At 40.0% G+C, this 22065-nt stretch overlaps 2 protein-coding genes across 11 annotated transcripts; one reads left to right on the top strand and one right to left on the bottom strand.

Moving 5' to 3' along the window:
• Positions 1-31: 31 nt before the first annotated feature.
• On the top strand, positions 32-10263 carry FBXW2 (F-box and WD repeat domain containing 2). Of its 9 annotated transcripts, none has more exons than XM_075054789.1 (8): positions 32-377; positions 652-744; positions 2018-2435; positions 4540-4734; positions 5539-5672; positions 6307-6393; positions 7030-7199; positions 8670-10263. In XM_075054789.1, the coding sequence occupies exons 3-8, from the start codon at positions 2333-2335 to the stop codon at positions 8956-8958; spliced, it is 978 nt and encodes a 325-aa protein (XP_074910890.1). In that variant the 5' UTR covers positions 32-377; positions 652-744; positions 2018-2332; the 3' UTR covers positions 8959-10263. The 9 variants fall into 9 exon arrangements, with proteins under 9 accessions (XP_074910890.1, XP_074910882.1, XP_074910889.1 ...); XM_075054781.1 differs by having other exon boundaries at positions 1926-2435; XM_075054788.1 differs by having other exon boundaries at positions 32-472.
• A 2384-nt stretch (positions 10264-12647) lies between these two features.
• Positions 12648-20113, bottom strand: LOC142043519 (uncharacterized). 2 transcript variants are annotated; one of them, XM_075054762.1, is made up of 2 exons: positions 20018-20113; positions 12648-15596 (listed from the first exon to the last, which is right to left on the bottom strand). In XM_075054762.1, exon 2 carries the CDS (start codon positions 15594-15596, stop codon positions 14241-14243), a length of 1356 nt encoding a protein of 451 aa, XP_074910863.1. In that variant the 5' UTR covers positions 20018-20113; the 3' UTR covers positions 12648-14240. The 2 variants fall into 2 exon arrangements, with proteins under 2 accessions (XP_074910863.1, XP_074910862.1); XM_075054761.1 differs by lacking the exon at positions 20018-20113 and adding an exon at positions 18187-18424.
• Positions 20114-22065: the final 1952 nt, after the last annotated feature.

The raw sequence follows: 22065 nt of genomic DNA, 5'->3' as shown, positions 1-22065 counted from the left end.
CGCGATGACGTCTGGGGAGCGCGCCGGAAGCTGCCTGGCTACGGAGCGCAGCGGGCTCTGCGGAGCGCCTTCCCCCCGGGTGCCGGCCGGTTCCCCCGGCGCAGGGGCCGCGGCGCGGGGCTCGCCCCGGCCCGCCCCCCTCCCCTCCCGGCGCCGGAGCGCGGCTGAGGCGCCGCGTCCCCGCCCGAGGGCGACCGCCCGCCGCGGGTCGCCCGCAGGTTGCGGTGCGGGCCGCGGAAGCGCTGGGAGCCTCGTCCTGCCGTGGGAGCGATGGCCGCGGGGAAGCCCCAGCCCGTGCCGGGCTCGGGGGGGCCGCGCGAGCGGCGGCGGCTGCTGCTGCGTGCCGAAGGACGCTCCGCGCCCGGCAGCTACCTGAGGTGAGCGCCGCGGGACTCGGGCGAGCGGCGCGGCGGCCGTCGGCGGCAGCGGCGCTGGAAGTCTCCAGTCCTGGCCGCCTTGTTTGCGTGCGGAGGTATATGGGAGTGGGCGGGGGGAGCGGATCGGGCCGGCCGGCCGACGGCTGGGAAAGAGCCTCGCGCGGGCCGCTGCGGGCCGCCGCCTCGGGGCCTCGCGGCAGCCCTCGATTTCAGGGGTAGCTCCCGCGTGGAAGACAACAGTCGCCTTAGAGCTCGCCTGCTTTTTTACTCTTAGGGAGCCCGTTAGAAATTGTTGTTCGTTTCAAAGAGAACACATGCCTGTTAGAACAGCAAATATTTTCGCTACCGTATGTGCTGAGGAAAGCCGGTAAGTGCTGTCAGCAGAAGTTACTGTACGAACTTGTAGCTTGGTAGGAGCAGCTGTTTCTCTGCATTTGACACCCAGTACCTTCTTGCGTGTTTATCAACAATTGCATGCCGTGTGCAGCCTTTCATAGTGAAGACTCTGCTTTTCCATACTACTATGCCACGTTAAGAGGCGTACTCTAAGATCCTATTCTGTGAAGGTAAAATGTCTGTATAGAAATAAACATGTTATTGACTCCCACTCAGATTCCTCAATTCTTTGGGTTTGGGAGCTTCCATCAACTAAATTCAGCCGGATGTCTAATGAATTGAATTGGATCTTCCAGAGGAAATAAATAATTATGGGGTTTTAACTGTTTGCCCGACATTTATCTCGTTAATCACTTGTCCAGGCTTATTGTAGGAACTTGAGATGCCGCAGGATAGTATAAATGCATACAGATCACGTAGTTCAGGAGGTTACAGTATTTCAAACCTTCAGTTTTACAGTTAATTCTTTTCATTGGAAATAAACTGAGAAAATAGGAAAAAAACCCAGGAATTAAAAAAAAAAAAAAGCATTTAGGCCAAAGCAGTGCAGACATGTCAAAACTGATACTAGACCAGCACAATCTAGTCTTTACACTAGCCAAATAGAAAGACAGCTAACATATCCTTCAACACAATTTTTCAGACATCTCTCTGTAGCTTCTTTTGAAAAAAAATACAGTTACCTGCTTTGCGTTTAAAATAGTTCAGGACCAAGGTATGAATAAGTTCTGTCAGTAACTAGCTTATAATTCTGCTTATATGCTTTGGTTTCTTCCCTTTATCAATATAATCCATGAGTAAACTGTAAGAGTGTTTATTTGCTATAATAGGTTTAAAACTTAAACTAACCCTTACCTTATTGGATTCAGAATTTGAAAGTGTTAACCTAGAACAAGAAGGATGTTAACATTCGTATGAATGCTAACATTCACTAGCTCCATACAATTCACTTCTAAGTCTGATGTGGGACAAATGATAGTTCAAAGTGCATGCAAATGCTTAGTCCTAACCTAATGACTATTTTAAAATGCATTTGGTCACTTTAGTCTATGTTTTAACATGCCATTTGGAATACTGATGTACCAGTAATAAAGATGTGATGCTTACCTTGTTTTCTGAACAGAACTAATACAGTATTTTGATGTATCACAGGTAAATTTTTCCATAACCTTATGGAGAAAAAGGACTTTGAAGCATGGCTTGATAACATTTCTATTACATTTCTTTCTCTGACGGACTTGCAGAAAAATGAAACTCTGGATCACCTGATTAGCTTGAGTGGAGCAGTCCAGCTCAGGCACCTCTCCAATAATCTAGAGATTCTCCTCAAGAGGGACTTCCTCAAACTTCTTCCATTGGAACTTAGTTTTTATCTGTTAAAATGGCTTGATCCTCAGACCTTACTCACATGTTGCCTCGTCTCTAAGCAGTGGAATAAGGTTATAAGTGCCTGTACAGAGGTGTGGCAGACTGCATGTAAGAATTTGGGTTGGCAAATAGATGACTCTGTTCAGGATCCTCTACATTGGAAGAAGGTTTACCTAAAGGCTATTCTAAGGATGAAGCAACTGAAGGACCACGAAGCCTTTGAGACATCCTCTTTAATTGGACACAGTGCCAGAGTATATGCACTTTACTATAAAGATGGACTTCTGTGTACAGGTAGGAAGGACAGTAAACTTGTGAGTCTTACAATTCTGTGTGTGTGTGTGTGTGTGTCCCCACCCCACAATTAATGACAGTTTGCTTTTCCTTTACCAGACATATTATTTTTGTAGTGCTAATGCAGTTTAAGATGATTCAAAATTACTTTTTTTTCAATTTCTGAAACACCTGGCACACTAATAAACTCATTAGTCACTTTAATAGGAAAACAGGGAGACCAGTTTCTTTCTTGGTTAAAAAAACAGTAACAGCAAGTATCACGCTTCAGCTTAGTAAGCCCATTTGAGAAGTACAGATATGTTAATTATCCTCTTAAGAGGATAACTTCCAGTTAAAGGGACCTTGTTTGGGCTATGTGATCACTGCAGTCTCCCAGGGTGTGGCAGGAAAAGTCTGTCTTCTTCCTTGAAACGAGACAATTTCTCTGATACAGTTGGTAAGCACTTTCAGTTCTTAACATAAGTGCTTGTATGAAGACCTGTAAACTACATTTAACCTTGCTATTAGTCTGACTTGCACATTGTAATGATAATTTCAGCTTCCTTCCTGAAGACTGCAGACTTAAAGATTTCAGTTTGAACTTAAAAATACATCCAGAACAAATATGAAACCTTAAGTATGAAGGAATAGTAACAAAGTTACAATAAACTGCTGTCGGAGCGTATTCCAAGAGTTTCCCAATCATTTGAGACGACAATGCTATAGAATAAGTTGGGAATACTGGCTAAGTACTCCCATATTTGTTGGTATGTTAAGATGGTTACTAGAAATCAACTGGACTCTAGCCAGTCTTTCACTTCCCTACTCAGCAGGGAACGTAAATACACAGGAAGCAGCATTGTCAAAACTTTCTGAAAAGTCACACACTTTTGTGCTGAAACCACCAGGAGAAACAACAGGTGTAAGTGTCCGGGGTTTTATTCGGTTCTCCAAGGCCAGCAGTCTGGACTTACTGTTATGAGGTTTTTTTATTAAAAAAAAAAAAAAAAAACAAAAAAAAAACAAAAAACCACAACTTTGGGGAGAGAAACCTGAGAGGGATGTATCATGTAAAACATCCATGTGTCTGTTTCAATAGACACTGTCAATCAGAGGCAGTGCTGGAATCTATGGAAGGTGCTAAAAGGGTATGAGGAAACTTGAAGGCCTAGTAGCTTAATTAACATCAAAACAAGATGCTTTGCTGTAGTGCCGAGACTTAAAACTAGTGCTTATTCCCCATTCAAGCAGCTTGAAAGTACTATTTAATGAGAAAAAGTTCAACATGGGGAAATGCAAAGCCCTGCACCTGAGGAGGAACAACTCCATGGCACCAGTACATGCTGGGGGCCACCAAGCTGGAACGCAGCTTGGCAGAAAAGACCTGGGGGTCCTGGTGGACACCAAGTTGAACATGAGCCACCAACATGCCCTTGCTGCAAAGGTGGCTAATGGTATCCTGGGCTGCTTTAGGAGTGTTGCCAGTAGGTTGAGGGAGGTGATCCTTCCCCTCCACTCAGCAGTGGCGAGGCCACACCTGGAGTACTGTGTCCAGTTCTGGGCTCCTCAGTACAAGAGAGATGTGGACACACTGGAGAGTCCAGCGAAGGGCCATGAAGATGATGAAGGGACTGGAGCATCTCTCATATGAGGAAAGGCTGAGAGACCTGGGACTTTTTATCCCAGAGAGGGCTCAGGGAGGAGCTTATCAATGTATGTAAATACCTGAATTGAGGATGCAGAGAAGATGGAGCCAGGCTCTTCTCAGTGGTGCCCAGTGTCAGGACAAGAGGCAGTGGACACAAACTGAAACACAGGAGGTTCCCTCTAAAACACTTTTTCACTGTGAGAGTGATTGAGCACAGGTTGCCCAGGGAGATTGTAGAACATCCATCCTTGGACATATTCAAAAGCCATCTGGTCATGGTCCTGAGCAAACGGCTCTAGGTGGTTCTGCTTGAGTAGGGGGGTTGGAAGAGTTGACCTCCAGAGTCCTTTCCAACCATAACCACTCTGTAGTTCCATGAAAATACTATATTTAAGACAAACATGGTAGATGAGTATAGGAGTGGAAATATTATTTACTCTTTGTTTCCAATTACCCTGTTCTTTTATATTCTAGGATCAGATGACTTGTCTGCAAAACTGTGGGATGTAAGCACAGGTCAGTGCATATATGGTATCCAGACACACACTTGTGCTGCAGTGAAGTTTGATGAACAAAAGCTTGTAACAGGATCTTTTGATAACACAGTAGCCTGTTGGGAATGGAGCTCTGGGGCAAAGACACAGCATTTTAGAGGACATACTGGTGCAGGTATGTTGAACTTTTCAATTTGTAATTTCACCAGTCAAGTAACATACATTATGATCAAACAAATTATAATTTAAGTTAGCTCTTTGCACAATAGCTTTTTCTTTTTTTAGGCCCTCTCCCATGTCACCTTTTGGGGTGGGGCGGAAACCAGCCAGAACAGATCTAGATGTGTCTGCCCTTGAATAATGCCAAAGCTTAGCCATGTAGTGTTTTGCAGTTGCATGAAAATAATACTAAATGCCATGGTTATTCAGTACTTTCAAGTCTACCAAAAAGATGCAAACCCTAGGTAGCAGGGAGCAGCACATGGCAATAGCAGTTCTTTATATCCCCAGACTGGAGGTGGGCTTCCTGCAAAGGAATAGGACCTGGGAATCCGTATTTGCATTTTCCTCATCATTAACTTCGCTGTCCTCTACTGCAAAATACCCTCAACTCAGCTGTAGGTCTGTTCCGCTGTGAGTAATGAGATAGATCAAGTGTAGTAATCCTGCTGGAATTGACTTACTACAACTCTTAAAATAGGAACTAGCTTAAGTTACGCTTTGCCATAATCCAACCATAAAGGGACCACTGATGTATATGCTCTTAATTTGGACAAAAATCAGTAATTCTGCAGTGAAAGCTTAGGAATCCAGAGCAACAATTCACATACACAGGTCAAGAACAACAGTTAAAGCTGTAGTAGCATACGAATTTAGAGGCTACTAAATTCATATAGAAGCTACTAGTTAGTGTCTCACTTACAGAAAAACGCGTGCATAGAGACTGGTATTCCTTATTTAGTACCCTCTTTGCTTGTAGTTTTTAGTGTGGATTACAATGATGAACTTGATATTCTGGTCAGTGGCTCTGCAGACTTCACTGTGAAAGTATGGGCCTTATCAACAGGAACGTGCCTGAATACCCTTACTGGACACACAGAATGGGTCACTAAGGTGGGAATATTGATTTTTAATTAATCTTGCAAAACACTTACTTGCAATAAGTTTGTAACACGTTCTAAATTTCTGTTTCCTAATCCTAACCCTGTACCTAGGTGTAGAATCTGAAGAACATCAGGAAATACTGCAAAATAATATTTCAGCAGAAAAAATACTTAAAGAAGCTATAGTTGAACCTTTCAGACCATTGAAGATATTTCTATTCCAAAGCAGCTGGAATAATATTAGGAATCAGTGTTTGATTCAAAGACTGAATAAAAACAATGGTTCTGAAAGCAAGCTACTTTAAAAATTATGTAGAAAAACTGATGGTCTTGATAACCAAAATCTGAGTATGAAAAGAGTTCTGAAGTCAAGAAACAGTATTTTTCTTCCAAGTATTTCAGAACTTGGAAGGTAGGGGGGTAATTCTAGAGGGGAAGTACGTATGTTCGCTTATTAATGCAGTAAGTTGTCACTAGTAGGAACAAGAGAAGTGTATACTGTAGTTTCCCTTCAGTTACTAAAAGTATTTGTATTGCCTTTATACAAGAGTACAGTAGACACGTTGTCAATGAAGTGAAAAATGCAAATGAAAGTTTGGTTATTTAGCAGCATCAACATAAATCATTACATCCTTCAATTACAGGTAGTTTTGCAGAAGTGCAAAGTCAAGTCTCTTATGCATAGTCCTGGGGATTATATTCTTCTAAGTGCAGATAAGTATGAAATCAAGGTATGTACCGTATATCATATGTATATCATTTTGATGCCCAGGGAAATAAAATGCTTGAGTGCTTCACTGAAGTTTACAAATAATAGACGACTTTATTTTCTCCCATATTGCCTGCTTGTAAAGTTGCGTACAAGACATGCAACTCTTCAGAAGCTAACTTTTCGATGCTTTCCTTCATGTTTAGATTTAAATGATAGCTCTACATGAATGGTAATGCAAAAAGTAAGTGCTTTCAGTGCATGCCTAATGTGCTAACTTGACAGGGAACCACTTAACTGCAAGTACTGTTACTCTTGGGGACTTTTGGGCTGGAGAGTGCTGTAAATAGTTTGTGGCTGTGGAAGTGCTTCATAACTGAAACGTCGTTACATTTCTGTCCAACTGGATAGTTAATTTTTTTGCCATTCTGTAAAGCACCCATTTTCACTGGGATTTTTTAGGCTAGAAACAACACATACTGCAAAAATACTGTAAGACAAGTCACTTACAGAATTGATGTTCCTACCTAAAGGAGATAAATATTTCTGAAAAAACATGCACACATTTACCCGATGCTTAAAGAGAGACTGTGAGGCTATTTGTGTAACGGTTTATAATGTGAATGTTTTATGGTCTTAAACTGTGTTTTAATTGTAGATTTGGCCTATTGGAAGGGAAATAAACTGCAAGTGCTTAAAAACACTGTCCGTTTCTGAAGATCGCAGCATCTCCCTACAGCCCAGACTGCACTTTGATGGTAAATACATAGTGTGCAGTTCAGCCCTAGGATTATACCAGTGGGACTTTGCCAGCTATGATATTCTCAGGTAAGTGTTTCAGTTTAAGACTTAGTCTTCTTTACATAAGTAAGAAATAGAACATACTGGGTTTAATAACTTACTTTAGATGTAGGCCAAAAGAATCTTACTTTACACATATTGCCCAGGTTTAATTCTAATTTATGATCTCTTAATATGAATCATTTGATTGCTGTTTTGGTTTCTGGCCACAGGCTAGTCCTCTTTCATATTTTCATTCCATAAGCTCAACAGTTCCAATATAGACTTAAATCAGACTGCAGTGCTGTAGTTGTGAATGTGAAACGGTAGTGACTAGAAGTTAATGTTGCTGTGGAGACTGCTCTACAGAGAACCAGGCAGCCATTTCTGGGGGTCCTTTCATGGGAAAAGAAATTTAAAAGACTCTTTTTCCTTATAGCACTACTGATCTGTCATTCTTAATAACACTGTGGAGTGATAGTGAAGTTTATCAGACTACAGTAAGGGATCAAACAGGATGGCATTCTGTTTCTGTAAAAAGAACAAGGCTGTATCTGTCAGAAATGGTGGCATCTAAGACTGTAAATTATTAAAGAAAAAATTGCATTTTAGAACTGTCAGCAGACTCTAAATTGAAATGGCCTGAATATTTGTACAGTATCTATCTACCATAGGAAGATCTGCTCCAAGGGAAGTGCTTCTTATCAGAAAGAATAACTGAGTAATTTCACCTCTTAGTTTACCCTGCCATCTTTCAAAAGAGAAAGATGTTCTCTTACTGCTGAGAACAGATTTTCATCTCCATACATTTTTGTGCCTCAGTTCTGTGCTTTATGTAATGCTATGATCAAATGCTCAGTCAGTTGTGGAAAACTTACTCTCTTCAATTTCTGTTTCAAGTTTTATTTATTAAGGCAAAAATATCCTAAAGGTATAGGGGAACTAACAAATACTTTTATTTCTCCCCAAGATGAAAATGCGTAACTTATGCTAAGTATCAGTAAAACAGCATTCTGTTAAGGACCAATCTTGAATGATTTATCTTGCCTTCTTATCACAAGAAGGCATTTCTGTGTTTTATTTCCAGCTTTTAAAAGAGTGGTCAAAATAATAACAACAGGTTTTACCTCTTAATTTAAAGATATTGAGGCATGAAATCCCTATGGAAATTTACTGTAAAACACAAGTACATTTGCTCTTTTGTGTGTATCTGGAAACAAGACTTTTTTTTTTTTTTTTTCCCTTGTGCTGTGCAGAATCCCTTTCAAACCCTAACCTTTACTTAGGTCAGAAGGGTCTGTCCTGAATGCACAAAGCCAGAACTGAGACCACAGGCCTGACTGCAGCTAAGTGTTCAGTCGCTTAATTTGAAGAATTTGCATCCAATTCTTTCTAAATCCTTTCAGAATGATGAGTTTAGACACTTACTTTCTATAGACACATAAGGATATGTCTTATTAATGCAGGTTCATGACTACATCGTGACAGAGTTTGTAACAATGCTGTCTTGTCTTCTAGGGTTATCAAACCTCCTGACTTCTCAAATGTGTCCTTGCTGGGCTTTGGAGAGATATTTGCTCTACTGTTTGATAACAGATACCTGTATATAATGGACTTGAGGACAGAAAAACTGATAAGCCGCTGGCCTCTTCCAGAGTATAGGAAGTCAAAGAGAGGCTCAAGCTTTTTGGCTGGTGAAATGTCTTGGTTAAATGGACTAAATGGCCAAAATGATATGGGCTTGGTTTTTGCCACCAGTATGCCGGACCATAGTATCCATTTGGTGTTATGGAAAGAACATGGCTGAAAAGCTCACATATGCAGGATCTTCAGGAATATATGGACTATCGGCAGTGTGTCCATAAAATGAGACTTTGCATGAACCAAAGTTGCACACCTAATGGTATCATCATGCAATGCACAATCATTTACTTTTATTTGGGCATTTGGGAATGGGTGGTTTTGGACATAATGCAATACAGCATGCTAACAGTATTCACCACAAAATTTTGTCTGTACTCACGTTTAAGCATACCTATTCGGGCTCTGAAGCATAGCTTTTAACATGTAAACCATTCAAATCCACCATCAAGTCTGAAATGAAGTAGTGCTTGACCTGACTTCTGACCTATTTTTTGTTGTTGAAACAGAAGGTGAAGCTACTATTTCAGAACCATAGGCTTGTATACGTGTAACAGCAAATACTGGTTACAGTGCATGGCTGCTTAACTCAGAAGATAACAAACCCTTTCTATCTCCAGTATCATTCTCTTCAAAATGTTTTTTCCTTCTCATAGCTTTAAATACTTAGCCTTTGAAATAGAAGAATCAAATGAGTCCTTTAGGATCAGATGCTAACAATAATAATCTGTTTAAGTTCGGGAACATGTCAATATGAACTCTCCTCAGCAAGAATGAGCCAACTTTTCATCTAATGGAGCTTGCCATCACAATTAACCTTAGAGAACCTCTGACAGTATTCATCATATTTGCTGATGGTAACTCAGAATGGCTTGATCAGTGTTTTATTTATAGTCCATATCTCCTGTAGTTTGTGTGAGAACATAACTTAGTTCACAGGTAGGTAGAAATGTAATGAATAGGAAGATGATGTTCAATCTCTACAGCAAGAGTCACTCTCTTACATTAAATGATGTCTAGCAGCCATTCACTTTTTCCAAAAGTTGCAGTTAATATAATCATGCACTTCAAGTAGTTGATACATCTAGATTTGGAAAGCAGGGGCAAATAACAGTGAGACTGCCACATCTTGGGCAGGGGTGTGGAAAAAGTATCCAAAGTCTGAAGAAAAGTATAGGACTAGAAAAAGGTCTTTAGCTTTCATCATCATAGGAGACCCGATGTACACGAGTTAACTGTTGACTAGCAAATACCTATCCACATACTTTTGTGGTATTTGACTTGTACGTAAAAGCTGTATCGATGACATCACATGCTTTAGAAACGCTTTAGGTTGGTTTCCCCTCCTCCCTTACAATAAAATCTCCCCTTAATGTCTTTTTTTTTTTTTTTTTTTTTACACAACTTGAAAACATGGGTTTTCATGAAGATTGGCTCATGTCCTTGAAAAGATAAAATGGCCTAGCATTGCTACAGTTAGTATGATTTTTTTTTCTTCCCACTATCCAAGGAGACCTAATTTCATACTTAGTACTGAACAAAAGCCAAGGTTCCCAAATATATGCAGTATGAATTACACCAATGGAAGGGCAGTTTTCATACGCAAGAATCAATATTTGAATGACGCAGTAGGAACTGCATGAAGTCACAGTTGGAGCGCTATCTCTTGAATACAAGGCTAGAGTCTTAAGTACTCAGTTTTCCACCTGTATTCACACAAACTTACTTTGAAAAGGTGTTTGTAGTCAAGGATTTTATCAATTGGAAGCCAAATTCACTGTGCTCAATTCAAATCACGCTGACTGGGGCACAAATGATGATCTCTTAGAGCTTTTGTTGTCTCAGTCAAAAGTGAAGGAAGCTTACGTGAAACAGAAATCTTTCAATAACTTGTCTTGAAACCCAGTTCTCATCATTCTTAATGTGGGAGTAACTATACTGTGTATGGTGTGTGCAGTGACTCAGCTTACTCTAAAGGAGCCACATGATGATGGGCCAGCTATAAAACGCATATAAAATGTTGCATTAGCTTTGAAAGATTACTTCACAGCAGGAGTTTAGACAGGAACATGCCAGAAATGTCCTCGTACCCAAAACGGTGAAGTATGGGGTGAATATTTGGACTGCAAGACAAGTAGAAAATGGGCTGGCCTACCAAGCTCGAAGAGTGGTTATCACTGGTAACCAGTTAATAGAAGTGTTCTTCAGGGGCTAGAATTGGTTAACTACTTTATTAGTGACCTTTATGATGCAGAGTCCACTCTCAGCAAGTTCCCAACAATACTAATTTGGAGGGGAAGGGGAAACCATGAGAAGGGGAAGCAGTCAATATGCGAAACAACAGTGAATGCTATTCTGAGGGTCCTCAACAAACCGGACAAGTGGGCTGACAGAAATCTCATGAAGTTTAACCAAAGCAAATGCACCACCCTGCACCTGAGACACAATCACCCTACACAACAGACAGGTTGGAGCCAACTAGATGGAAAGCAGCTTTACAGGAAAGGACCTGGGAATGCTGTTGCACAGCAAATTGAACAGGATTCCAGAGTATGCCCTTGTGACAAAGGAGGCCAACTCTATACTGCACTGTACTAACAGGAACATAACTAGGAGTTCAAGGGAAGGGATTCTTCACCTCTGTTCTGTGCTCAAGGCCACACTGAGTCCAATGTTGAGTTCCCCAGCACAAAACAGGCTGACCCACTGGAGCAAGTCCTGTGAGAGGCCATAGAGAGGAACAAGGAGAAGGAGCACAAGATGTCTGAGAAACTGAGAGCTGAGTTCAGTCTTCCAGAGAGAGAATGGTGGGGAAGGGAAGGTGGTGGCGAGCATGGGGTGAGGCGGCACTGCTGCTGTCTCCAGCTACCTAATAAGAAGGTGTATAGAGAAGACAAAGTCAGACTCATCTCATCATCATGCAGCAGGACAAGGGCCAATGGTCACATGTTGCAAGAAGAGAAATTCCAACTAGCTCTTCTCTGCTGTGACAGTAGTTTAAGACTGGAACAAGTTGCCCAGAGAGACTGTGCGTCCAGCTTACCTAAACAAAGTCCTGAGCATGTCATGCTACCTTACCCTGCTTTGAGCAGGGAGTTGGACTTCCAGATGCCCCTTCTAAACTATATGAGGCTAAAATTCTAAATGGACCTCTTGCCAAGCAAGATAGTACCACTGCATCAGGCACCTTTGATGTTAATATAGCTGCCAGAGTTTGTTGATACAGACTTTGGGAGATGTTGCTGCCACTGTGAAGCAAGTACTACAGTTTGTTAAAAGCTGCAGAGTGGTGGTTGGAAAAGGATTCTGCCACAAGTATTTCACAAGTTGCAGAAAATTTCAAACAAATTAAGAACTGTAAATTTTCCTTTTCTGCATTTTTCCCAGAGTATGCAAGCAGAACCGCATGATAAGAAGCACCCAATACACACTACACTGCTCTTCTACCCTTTTAGTTTTATAAATGAAGTTTTAGGCTGTTACATAGCAGGTGATTATTATTATAAACATAATTAGCAAACAGTTATTTACAGACTGTCTCTTGAAGACTTCCAAATAAAAGTTCCACCTGGACACTTACTAGCTAATGATGCTAATCCACTAATGACAGAGCTCCATGTGCCACCACAAAACAGATGAAGGAATGAAAACATGACACTGGTGTAGAAATTACAAAAAGCATACCTGCTCTCAAACATACACATCTGTCACACACCAAAGTGTCAGACTATCAGTGCCTCCAGATATCCCTTCATAGGAAGGTTCTAACACATTGGCACATCAGTACAATGGACATAGCTTTGGGGCTTAGCAAACAGAAAAAATATGACTGAAACTGTGAAACTACAGTGACCAAATGTTTTTTTGTTTGCTTTGCTTTCCATCTGACCCTTCAGCAGAAGTGAACAACTACTTCACAGTATTTTCAGATAAAGGTTGGAAAAGACACAGCTTCTGTACTGTTACACCTACATAAGGAAGCAACATAATTCGACTTACCCATCACATAAAGGAATAAAATCCACCAGATGTCTAATTTTTGTGAATGAAGAAACAGTTTGTTATGAGGCATCAAGGTTCGAGAGAAAAAAAACTATTATGTATCATAAGTAGTTGTTCATCCATCCATCCTTCCATCTGGAAATAGCCTTCTTTTCAGTTCACAATAGCCTCTTTTTCTTCAACATCAATCTGTATCCCTTACCTCTGGTTAAAGCTTTCCAACACAACTCAGTATCTACCACTTAAGTAATTCAGAACAGCTGTGGGTAACAAAAGAGGCATCACCCTTCTTAAACTTACATGTCTCAAAAAAACAGCTGAACAGTCATTTAGATCAGCAAAACTCCAACAGCTGTTTAGTGTTACAATACATCACCACTTTAACAAACACTATTTCCAAGAATATAAGGGGTTCATTTTTTTATAGTTGAAACTGGTAGATTTTGCTCAATTATTTTCACAATCTATTTGTTTATCTTTTACTCAACATGGTACATACAAATTTTGTACTCAGTGACATACAAACTGCAAGAATTAAGCAACGTTACCTTTGATACTAATGACTGTAGTTGTATTTTTTGTACATAGGTTGAAAACTTTTGCATTAGCTGAGTCAGTTGAGAAGTACCGATATTCTTTTTTTAATTGAAACCAAAGTCATTTTACATCTTCCAGAAGTAATACCATCTGCATTGATCCTTGGTATCATTAAATGACTCATGGCTCTGCTAAAAATTCCCATTTCCCTTAAGAAGAAATACCTCTAACAAGTGACAGTTCCAGTGCTACAGGTGGTGTGTCTTCTCATCCTGCATCTGTGATTATAATGAGTTACAGTGTTAAAGCCAATGCAGCTCTTCATTTGGGAGATGCTGTCCCAAGCCATCTTTTAACAGGCACCACTAAGCACAGCTGTATTTTTTTATCCACCAAGCACTTCAGAGATACAAATAACCAAAAATTAATTCATTCCTTCTTCAGGTAGTTTACAGGTTCATTGTACTAGCTAAAACATATATGAAGAAGGGAAAAGAAAAAGAGAGCTGGAAATCGGTACATTAACTTTCTAATATCTGCATGGTCACTTCCTAGGCCTTTAATAATGACCTTTCATAGTTGTAGGCATATAAAAGAGCTATCTGTCTTCTCACTATACCTCAGCTCTCACATCTTACAAAGGTGCAGTAAAGACTTTATCTGAGGAACCCAATTCTTAACCAGCACTCGATCACTGTGGACTCTTACAAGGTACCTTGATTCAGTTCACAAATCAAATGCATTTACCTTTGTACGGGACATAAAAGGGCTGTTGTCCTAAATCTCTGTAAGATGTAGGCTTCATGTCGAAGCGATTTTAATATGATCTTTAAATTATACCCTCTGCCTCCCCGCCATACGAGTAGCTCTCCACTTACCCTCCTTATAACCGAGGTTTCACTTTTGAGCTTACAGTATGGTTTGATATAGCACCTTGTTAACATTCATGATTAATGATAAGTTATATCTCCACAGTGTTGTATCCCTGATGAGGGATTCTCTGGGAAGGCTTCCTTGAAGGGGCACCCGACAGTGATAAATGAGGGCAACATCCATGGGAACGTTCACACTGTTGCCATAAGCGCGTAGGACAGAGTGGACTGAAGTCTGAATCACCTTTCGCGGATCAATTATCATTTTCCTGGGATTGATTACATTTTTCCTGTCGGGCTCTCTGTGAACATGCTGTAATATGTTAACACCCGGCACAGTATTCCAGGATGAAATGTTGAACGCATGAGTAGATATGGTTTCTGGGAAGATATGGTTCTCAAAGAGGAAAATGCCAGTCCCCGGGTTTTGCTCCTGAAGACTGCTCATCATTGTCATCCAGTCTGGGTGCTTAAGGGGAAGAATTATTTCATCAGCATCAATAAGAACCACAAACTTGCTCCTCTGCATGTTACGGTATATACAGTCATTTAAAGCTGTGATTTGTCCATAGTAGCCAATGTGTGTTCCATCTTGCATGAAATGCCATTTAGAAGAAACCTTGAGGTGTGAGTTTATTGGCCAGGGAATTATCTCTACAGTTCCTTCTTCCATATAAAACTTCAAGACTTTCTCCATCAGATGGCTGCAGTTGTTCTTATAGATCACCACTTTCTGTACCCCAAGAATCTTGTACATTTCCATACTCTGTATAAACTGCAAGACATTGTTGTAATTTCCAAACATGGCAGAGATGCACACAGTGAAGTCAACAGAAAAGGTCTCAGCTTTGCGGTTTTTAATTTCAAACCTTGGCAGCTGGTCAGTATTTCCACGTGGAGACTGATGAATCGATACATGTGTTGGCTCACAGTTTTTGGGTTCCAGACAAACTATATCTGCTGCACCGTAAGGGAATCCAAATCTATCCGAGTGGACATCAATTTTTGCTTTTGATACATACATCTTTCCATCGGGCTGACAGCAGAACCAGCAGTATAGTTGTTTTACATCTTCATGGTGAACAATCCCAATCACACGAGTGATTTTGCTTTCTCTGTCATCAAAGTATGGGGATATAATAAAAGTTCTGTTATCTTTTAATGCTGTTATTGTGCTATTGGTAATCTTCCCTCTACATCTGCTACCTTCTTGAATTATTTTTGGCAGGTGAGAAAGTGTCTGTAACTGAAGATAAGAAAGTGTGACCATTGAAGTTACAGTAATAATGCACACAGCAGCAGCCAAGTAAGATTTTTTCCCACCACACAACATTCTGAATGTATCTAAACGTGGATGCAAATTTCTTTGTCCTTGCACTTTATGCTGCTGCATCTGCAGAAAAGAAAATATGTAGTATAAGATAATATTGACTCATGATCATTGCTCAAGAATTTCACAGACACTGTGGGGGGCAAACCTCTATCACTGTGCACTGACTTAATCAGAGACTTAGCTGCTGTGTTTTTATGAAAAATCAATCACAGAAGACACCTTTAATGGGATGGACGATGCAGTATGTGACACCCTGAATGCCTCTGTATGTCAGACGTGTGGAACAGCTTCTGTACATGGCGGGTTCTGTGAGAGAATATGATAGAGGTCTATATACAGGAGAACAAGGAGCCATTATTCATTATTTTCTATAATCCAAGTTTCAGAACATCCAATTAAATGATTAAGCAGTAATTTTTAAAAAAACAAAAGCTTTTTTTTTTCCCACACACAGTGTATGTGTAAATTGTACACACAAAAAAACTCAACTGGACCTCCCACAGACAAGTTAGGGGCAGATATATAAATTAAATGCATAGAGAATTAATCAAGTTCATAAAAAACATGGCAGTTGGGGATTGCTCATGATGGTCCAGACACAATCTCTAAAGTCTAAATAAATTCCCTAACTTGCAGTTCACCACAGATGAGACAATACATACAGAGGAAGGTCAATTCATACAATTCAGCAGAAGACAGGTGAAATCTATGCAGGTATAAAACTTCTTATTCACAGTTATCATCAGCTCTACCCTACTTGCAAGGGAAGGTCGCCTCATTTATGCTTGCTAGAGATCTGGGCCTCCTCACACTGCATTAATGCTGGCTCAGCTCCTGGCATGGTCTGGGGGTCAGGTCTTAAAACTCTTGCTGCTGCAGGACCAGACAGGCATCCTTGTGTACCTGGATGGCCAAAGTCTTTAGCAGCACTCACATGCTAGCAAGTGTTAATGCCTGACAGGGAGTTCATGGCATTCCCAAGCAGTAATTTCTGCAAATGTTGCTCAGATTAAAGTTTCCTCTACAAATTCATCTTCAGGCATCCAGATATGATCCGTAACAGTAAGGTGACAGCAAGTCTCTTTGAAGGCCTGCTTGCACCACAGAGATTCTTGGAAGAAGAGTGCCCCAGATTAATCAAATACATATTAGATCAGAAAGCTGGACTGGTAGAAGAGAGTATCCCCGACTGCCAGCAAGAAGTGTGGGTTAAAATGCCAAGATGGAGTAAACTGACTCTATTGCACAAGATGAAGGGAATGTTTCTAGTAGACATGTCATTGCTGCATAAAGCCAGCTGCTGAGAAAAAAACCCATGCCAATAAAAGACCCGGATTTCTAGGTATATATTTTATAGCTAAAACAGGTAGCAATGTCGTATGTGTAGCAGATATTGGAAAAGTCTCATATTTCTTGTCCTTTCATTTATTTACCAAGACTCTTAAAATCACTTGCTTAAGTATTTAGTAATCTAAGTATCTTCAGAGAGTATGCACATGTTAAATATCTAAAAATATTTTTCCAAAGCATATTACTCAGTCTATTCTAAAATAATAATTAAACCCAATATTTCATACTTTTTTTTTTTTTCTTCATTTCATACATTGGGTAAAGCTATTTTGAGAGCCTCTATCTTGATACGGTTTTGTGATAGAACAGAAAACTAGCATTTTCAAAGAAAAGAAAGAAAGATACAAAACTAGAAAGAACCTAAAACCATAGCTTTGATCCAAATATCATACTCAGCAGCTTCATAACTTTGGAAGTGCCTAAATTCACTGGCAACTTCACTGCTTGGCTTGAAAAATTCCCCTAGGGTCCAGTTTTCTGTTTAAACACAATAGTTTCCAGCCAGTAAAATCTAGCTTCTGAATACAGCAATCTAGCTTCTGAACCTCAACTGAGTTTAGGCAAAAAATAATTGCCCACGCCTTCAGAGTAATGTGCAATATTTTCACAATTGCTCTTTCCTGAAAAAGCAAAGCAAGGAGAACTATGGTCACAACACACCCCTTAAAATGCCCCATTTGTCAAGGCTGATGATACAATTTATAGCAGCCTTTCCTAGCTACCAAGAAATTGCTTTACAGACCACAACAGTCGTACGGCACCAGAAATCTCACTACATCACACTAGGCACAAAGCAGAACAGCAGCAGCGGACAGCACTGACTCTTCTGTCTCTGAAATTGAGAGTCGCCCCTAGAAGTCCTTACAATTTAGAGCAGAACTGCAAATACATGATAAGAGCCTGCTACTGTCATGCAACTTTCTGCTCGAGATTCGTGACTAAGAACAACTCAAATTTTGTAAGTCTTTTTATTAATGAATCTGAAGTCAGACAAAAAGTTTCCCCTGAGCGTTCTTATTCCCAGGTTGTTATATATTTTAGCATTCTTACAACATAGAGTAGGTCACATTTAACATTTTTTCCTCAGTCTTACCTATTTATGACTTAAAATATTATTCGGTCTTATAGAATAAATAGCTTTTCCTAAAGAAGTATCAAAACATGTCAACAGTAAATAATACAACGAATTTATTACCTGTTATTTCTTCTGCTTTTGCTAGCTATAAATAATGAACAACAATAAAAAAGTATGTCTTTTCAACTGTGTTTTGAACAGTAACCATCAGAAAGGAAAAAGTACCTTTTAAAGCAGACAGCTGAGTGAAGTTCCATTCAGTCCTCCATTTTTTTTTTTGCTAAGGTATAATATACAAGGTCTTTATTCTAACCAGATAAAAACTTAAATATTTTTAAGATAAATTGCAAGAACTGTTCAATACAGAACAGTACTGAGGAAAATGCTGGTGTGATATCTAAGACACTTGCCAACGCATTTTATTTCAGATGGCTGGTGTTCTTTAAGGTCGGTAACAGCAGCCACACCTACCAGAAAAACAAGTTTTCCTTCTCTTGAGCAAAGCATACAGTTGCCTCCCAAGACCTTAATCTAAATTACAAACTTGAGTGTGGAGCTGTTGAAGCAAATCAAACCTAGGCACTTTTAGGTCATTTTTTTAAGCCTACTTAAGTTTCCTTCTGGAAATTAATCTTGCATGTTAATATATCTGCAGTTCACACACATACTTAGAGAGAACTAGAAAAATATACTGTATATCTGTGTTTCTTGGGCAATAATTTTTTTAGTAACATACTACAGGCCTAATTAAAATAGGTAAATACAGATTCTGATGAGGAACTGTAAGAGCGATCTGAAACAACAGGAGGTTCTAGAAGCAGAGAAAAAGAGCAAAATATAGAACTCAAGACACACCAGAACACAGAATCTTAAATAAAAGAAATATGTAATTATTTGAGGAGTGGAATTCATGGTTTTCCCAACATGTGACTCATTAATTTTGATCCCCTGAAATTAACAGCACAGATACGTAGTCAGAAAATATGTAAGTAAGTCAGATTAATTAGGAACATTACATTTATATTTCCTCACTATAGACAGTACTTGGCAAATTTTAACTTCAAACATATGCTTCCAGCATATTTAAAAGAGTTTATTTTATAAAAACAGTAACAACAACAATAATTCATTCTGGTTTTGTGTCTTTTAATTACAGTTACTATGCAAATAGAACATGATACAATTTATGCAGATTTGGTTTAATACTAAATTTGGCTAATGGTATTAATGGCTACTTTGCACCAGTTTGTTCTTTTTCAGTATTCCCCTTAATAGTAAAGAGCCTTTCTTCCTCTCTATTGCATTTATTGAGTGCAGTCATATCACCTCCTAGTCTTCATAGTTGCTACTTTTTCATTAAACAAGACAGACTGTTCTAATACCATCTCATAAGAAACACTCTTCCTTGACAGTTGCATCTGTGCAGTTGGCCTACTTTCAATTAATCTATAGCACAGGAGACCAGAAATCTCCGTTGCTTGTCCATTTGTACCTGACAGTGATAAGCCTTCATCATTGTTGGAAATTTTCTTTCTTAACATATGCTAGGATTACATTTTTTGCAGATGCATCACATTGCACAGACACATCTGAGCCTGTCATCAGCCAAAGATTAATACATCTATCCAGTCTTTCAGCCAAGTGCTGTTACACAATGTGTTTTCTTCTGCAGCAAGGTCATAATAAAGAGCTCTTGCCCCAGTTAGAATCATAGAATCATTGAATGGTTTGGGTTGGACAGGACTTTTAAAGATCATCTCCTTCCAACCCCCCCTGCCGTAGGTAGGGACATCTTTCACTAGATCAGGTTGCTCAAATTAATCACATTTCTCCTTATTTCTTTTGTCATAGTCCTTCTAAAATCTACTCTAAAACCTTGTATGTGATCAAGATTGCACTTACAAACTTGCATATACTTAAGTAATCTTTTTTTCCCTTCCTAAACCGAGGAACTGCTCATGCTTTCTTTTGCCACATTGTCCCACTATGTCCGTCTTCTTAGAATTTTGGAATGGAAATTATTCATTATCACGTTCCAACTGGAATGTTTTTTTACCTTTGCTGTACAACTTCTATTTTCAGACCTTCTTTTCCGTCATCTTTCTTTAACCCTCCACTGTAGCATTCGCTACACATCAAGGTGCCACGCTTAGATCACTGGTCGGCCCGGACCAGGGAAAGAGACAGATAACACACACAGTGTGAGCGCCAACTTCCGCCTTTTATTGCGCAGTTAATTCCTTTTATACTAACAAGGGGAGGCGGGATTACAGGTACATCACAAGGCCGCGACTAACCCTCTAACTTTCCGTGACATCGCGAGACCTTCCGAACGCCGAACCCTACACTCCACCATTAGCATTGTCCTTCCTAAAGGGTGGAACAAAGTGCTAATTTAGTTCAAGAGCCATTCCTAGGTCATTATTAATCTCCCCCACATGTTCTCTGCATTGTGGCCTTCCTTTGTAATTTGTTTTCTTTGCACTGAGACAGCTGAAGACCTTCTATGCTGCTCATTTCAGTATCTTTGCAATGTCTACATGGAGTTTAATTTTTTATAACTCAGCTTGTTACTATATCTCCCGATCTAGGGTAAGGATAAGGGGCAATTGACGAGAGGTGATTGCAAAGTTTCAGTCGCTAATATGCAGTATTAGATTCAGTAGTATAGGAACAATAAACAGCCCAATCTCTGGTTTATCCAGGGTCTAACTAAAAAGCCGCCACTAATAGCCTTATTAATTTATTATTTTTGGAAAAAGTTATTCCCTGTCCTCTGCTTTATGGTGTTCCCCAAAAGTAACAACACAAGCCACTGGTGCTTAAATAAAAATAAAAATTCCAAAGACTAACAATCATTTACCATCTTTACCTATATCATCTGTTGCTAATCTTTTGATAGCTTATCTTTTTCAGACTCTTTGAAACATCAACGTTCTTCCTCTCTTTATATGTTCTGAAGTCAGAAGCATATTGTTTGAAGGATTAAACTGAGGGCAGTATTATTCCACTATTCACAAAATATTGCTCTAAAAAAAATTAAGCTGGCCATTTCTATTCTAAATACAAAGAAGGTAAACCAGACCAATATACAGTGTTGCTGTATACTTAATTTGTGCCATTAGAACTGACACACACTTCCCTGTACACTAAACTTCTCTGTTATAATCTGCTGTACGTTCCTAAGCCCAATTTCTCCTATTGTAAACAATTAGACTTTGTGTCCTTTGAAAAGAAATAGATCAGGCAAAATAAAAAATGCATGACAACATTTAAGATTGTTATTTCACCTTTTTGTCTTTCACACTGTACCTCTTTTAGCTGGGACAGAGTTAATTTTCTTCATAGTAGCTTGTAGTGTGCTGTGTTTTGGCTTTGTGACCAAAACAGTGTTTAAAACACACTGCTGTTTTAGCTGTTGTTGTACAGTGCTTACACAGCATCAAGGCCTTCTCTGTTTCTCATGCTCCTCCCTGCCCCAGTAGGGTGACACAAGCAGTTTGCAGGGGGCACAGCTGGGACTGCTGAACTAAACTGACGAAAGGCCTATTCTATACTGTATGACCCGGTGCTCAGCAATAAAAGCTGGGGGAAGAAGGGGGAGACGTGCAGCATCGCGGCACCTGTCTTCCCAAGTCACCGTCAGAAGTGATGAAGCCCTGCTTTCCTGGAAATGGCTAAACCCTGCCTGCTGGTGGGAAGGAACGAATGAACGCCTCATTTTGCTTTGCATGCAGACACAGCTTTGCTTTACCTCTTAAATTGCCATTGTTTACTCACTTCCGCCCTTCTGCTTCTCTTCCCCATCCCACTGCGGGGGGCGGAGGGGTTGGGGGTGCTGGTGCTCTGCAGCCTACCAGGGTCAACCCACAGCACACACCGAAACCACTCTTTGGAGGAGTTACGCATTCTTTGGATCCAAAATTAAACTCCAGGCTTGGAGTGTATTCAGGCAGAGACTTCAAAAAACTGGGCCGCAGGATCCACGTATACCTTTAACTTACCATGCAGTGGTTAGCACCAGTACCGAAAAATAACGCTACGGCTGGCCACCATTTTATTTGCTATTTCCTGAGCGGGAATAAAATCCCGAGCCCGTCGAGC

The sequence above is a fragment of the Buteo buteo genome, chromosome 23 (assembly GCF_964188355.1).
Source record: "Buteo buteo chromosome 23, bButBut1.hap1.1, whole genome shotgun sequence".
Taxonomy (NCBI): domain Eukaryota; kingdom Metazoa; phylum Chordata; class Aves; order Accipitriformes; family Accipitridae; genus Buteo; species Buteo buteo.
This window is presented reverse-complemented; position numbering and strand designations above follow the sequence as displayed.

Coding starts and splice junctions, on each gene's coding strand:
- LOC142043519 (XM_075054762.1), bottom strand. CDS start 15,596: ATGCAGCAGCATAAAGTGCAAGGACAAAGAAATTTGCATCCACGTTTA.
- FBXW2 (XM_075054786.1), top strand. CDS start 1,946: ATGGAGAAAAAGGACTTTGAAGCATGGCTTGATAACATTTCTATTACA. Junction 4,735..5,538: donor TAGAGGACATACTGGTGCAG/GTATGTTGAACT, acceptor CTTTGCTTGTAG/TTTTTAGTGTGGATTACAAT. Junction 6,394..7,029: donor CAGATAAGTATGAAATCAAG/GTATGTACCGTA, acceptor TTTTAATTGTAG/ATTTGGCCTATTGGAAGGGA.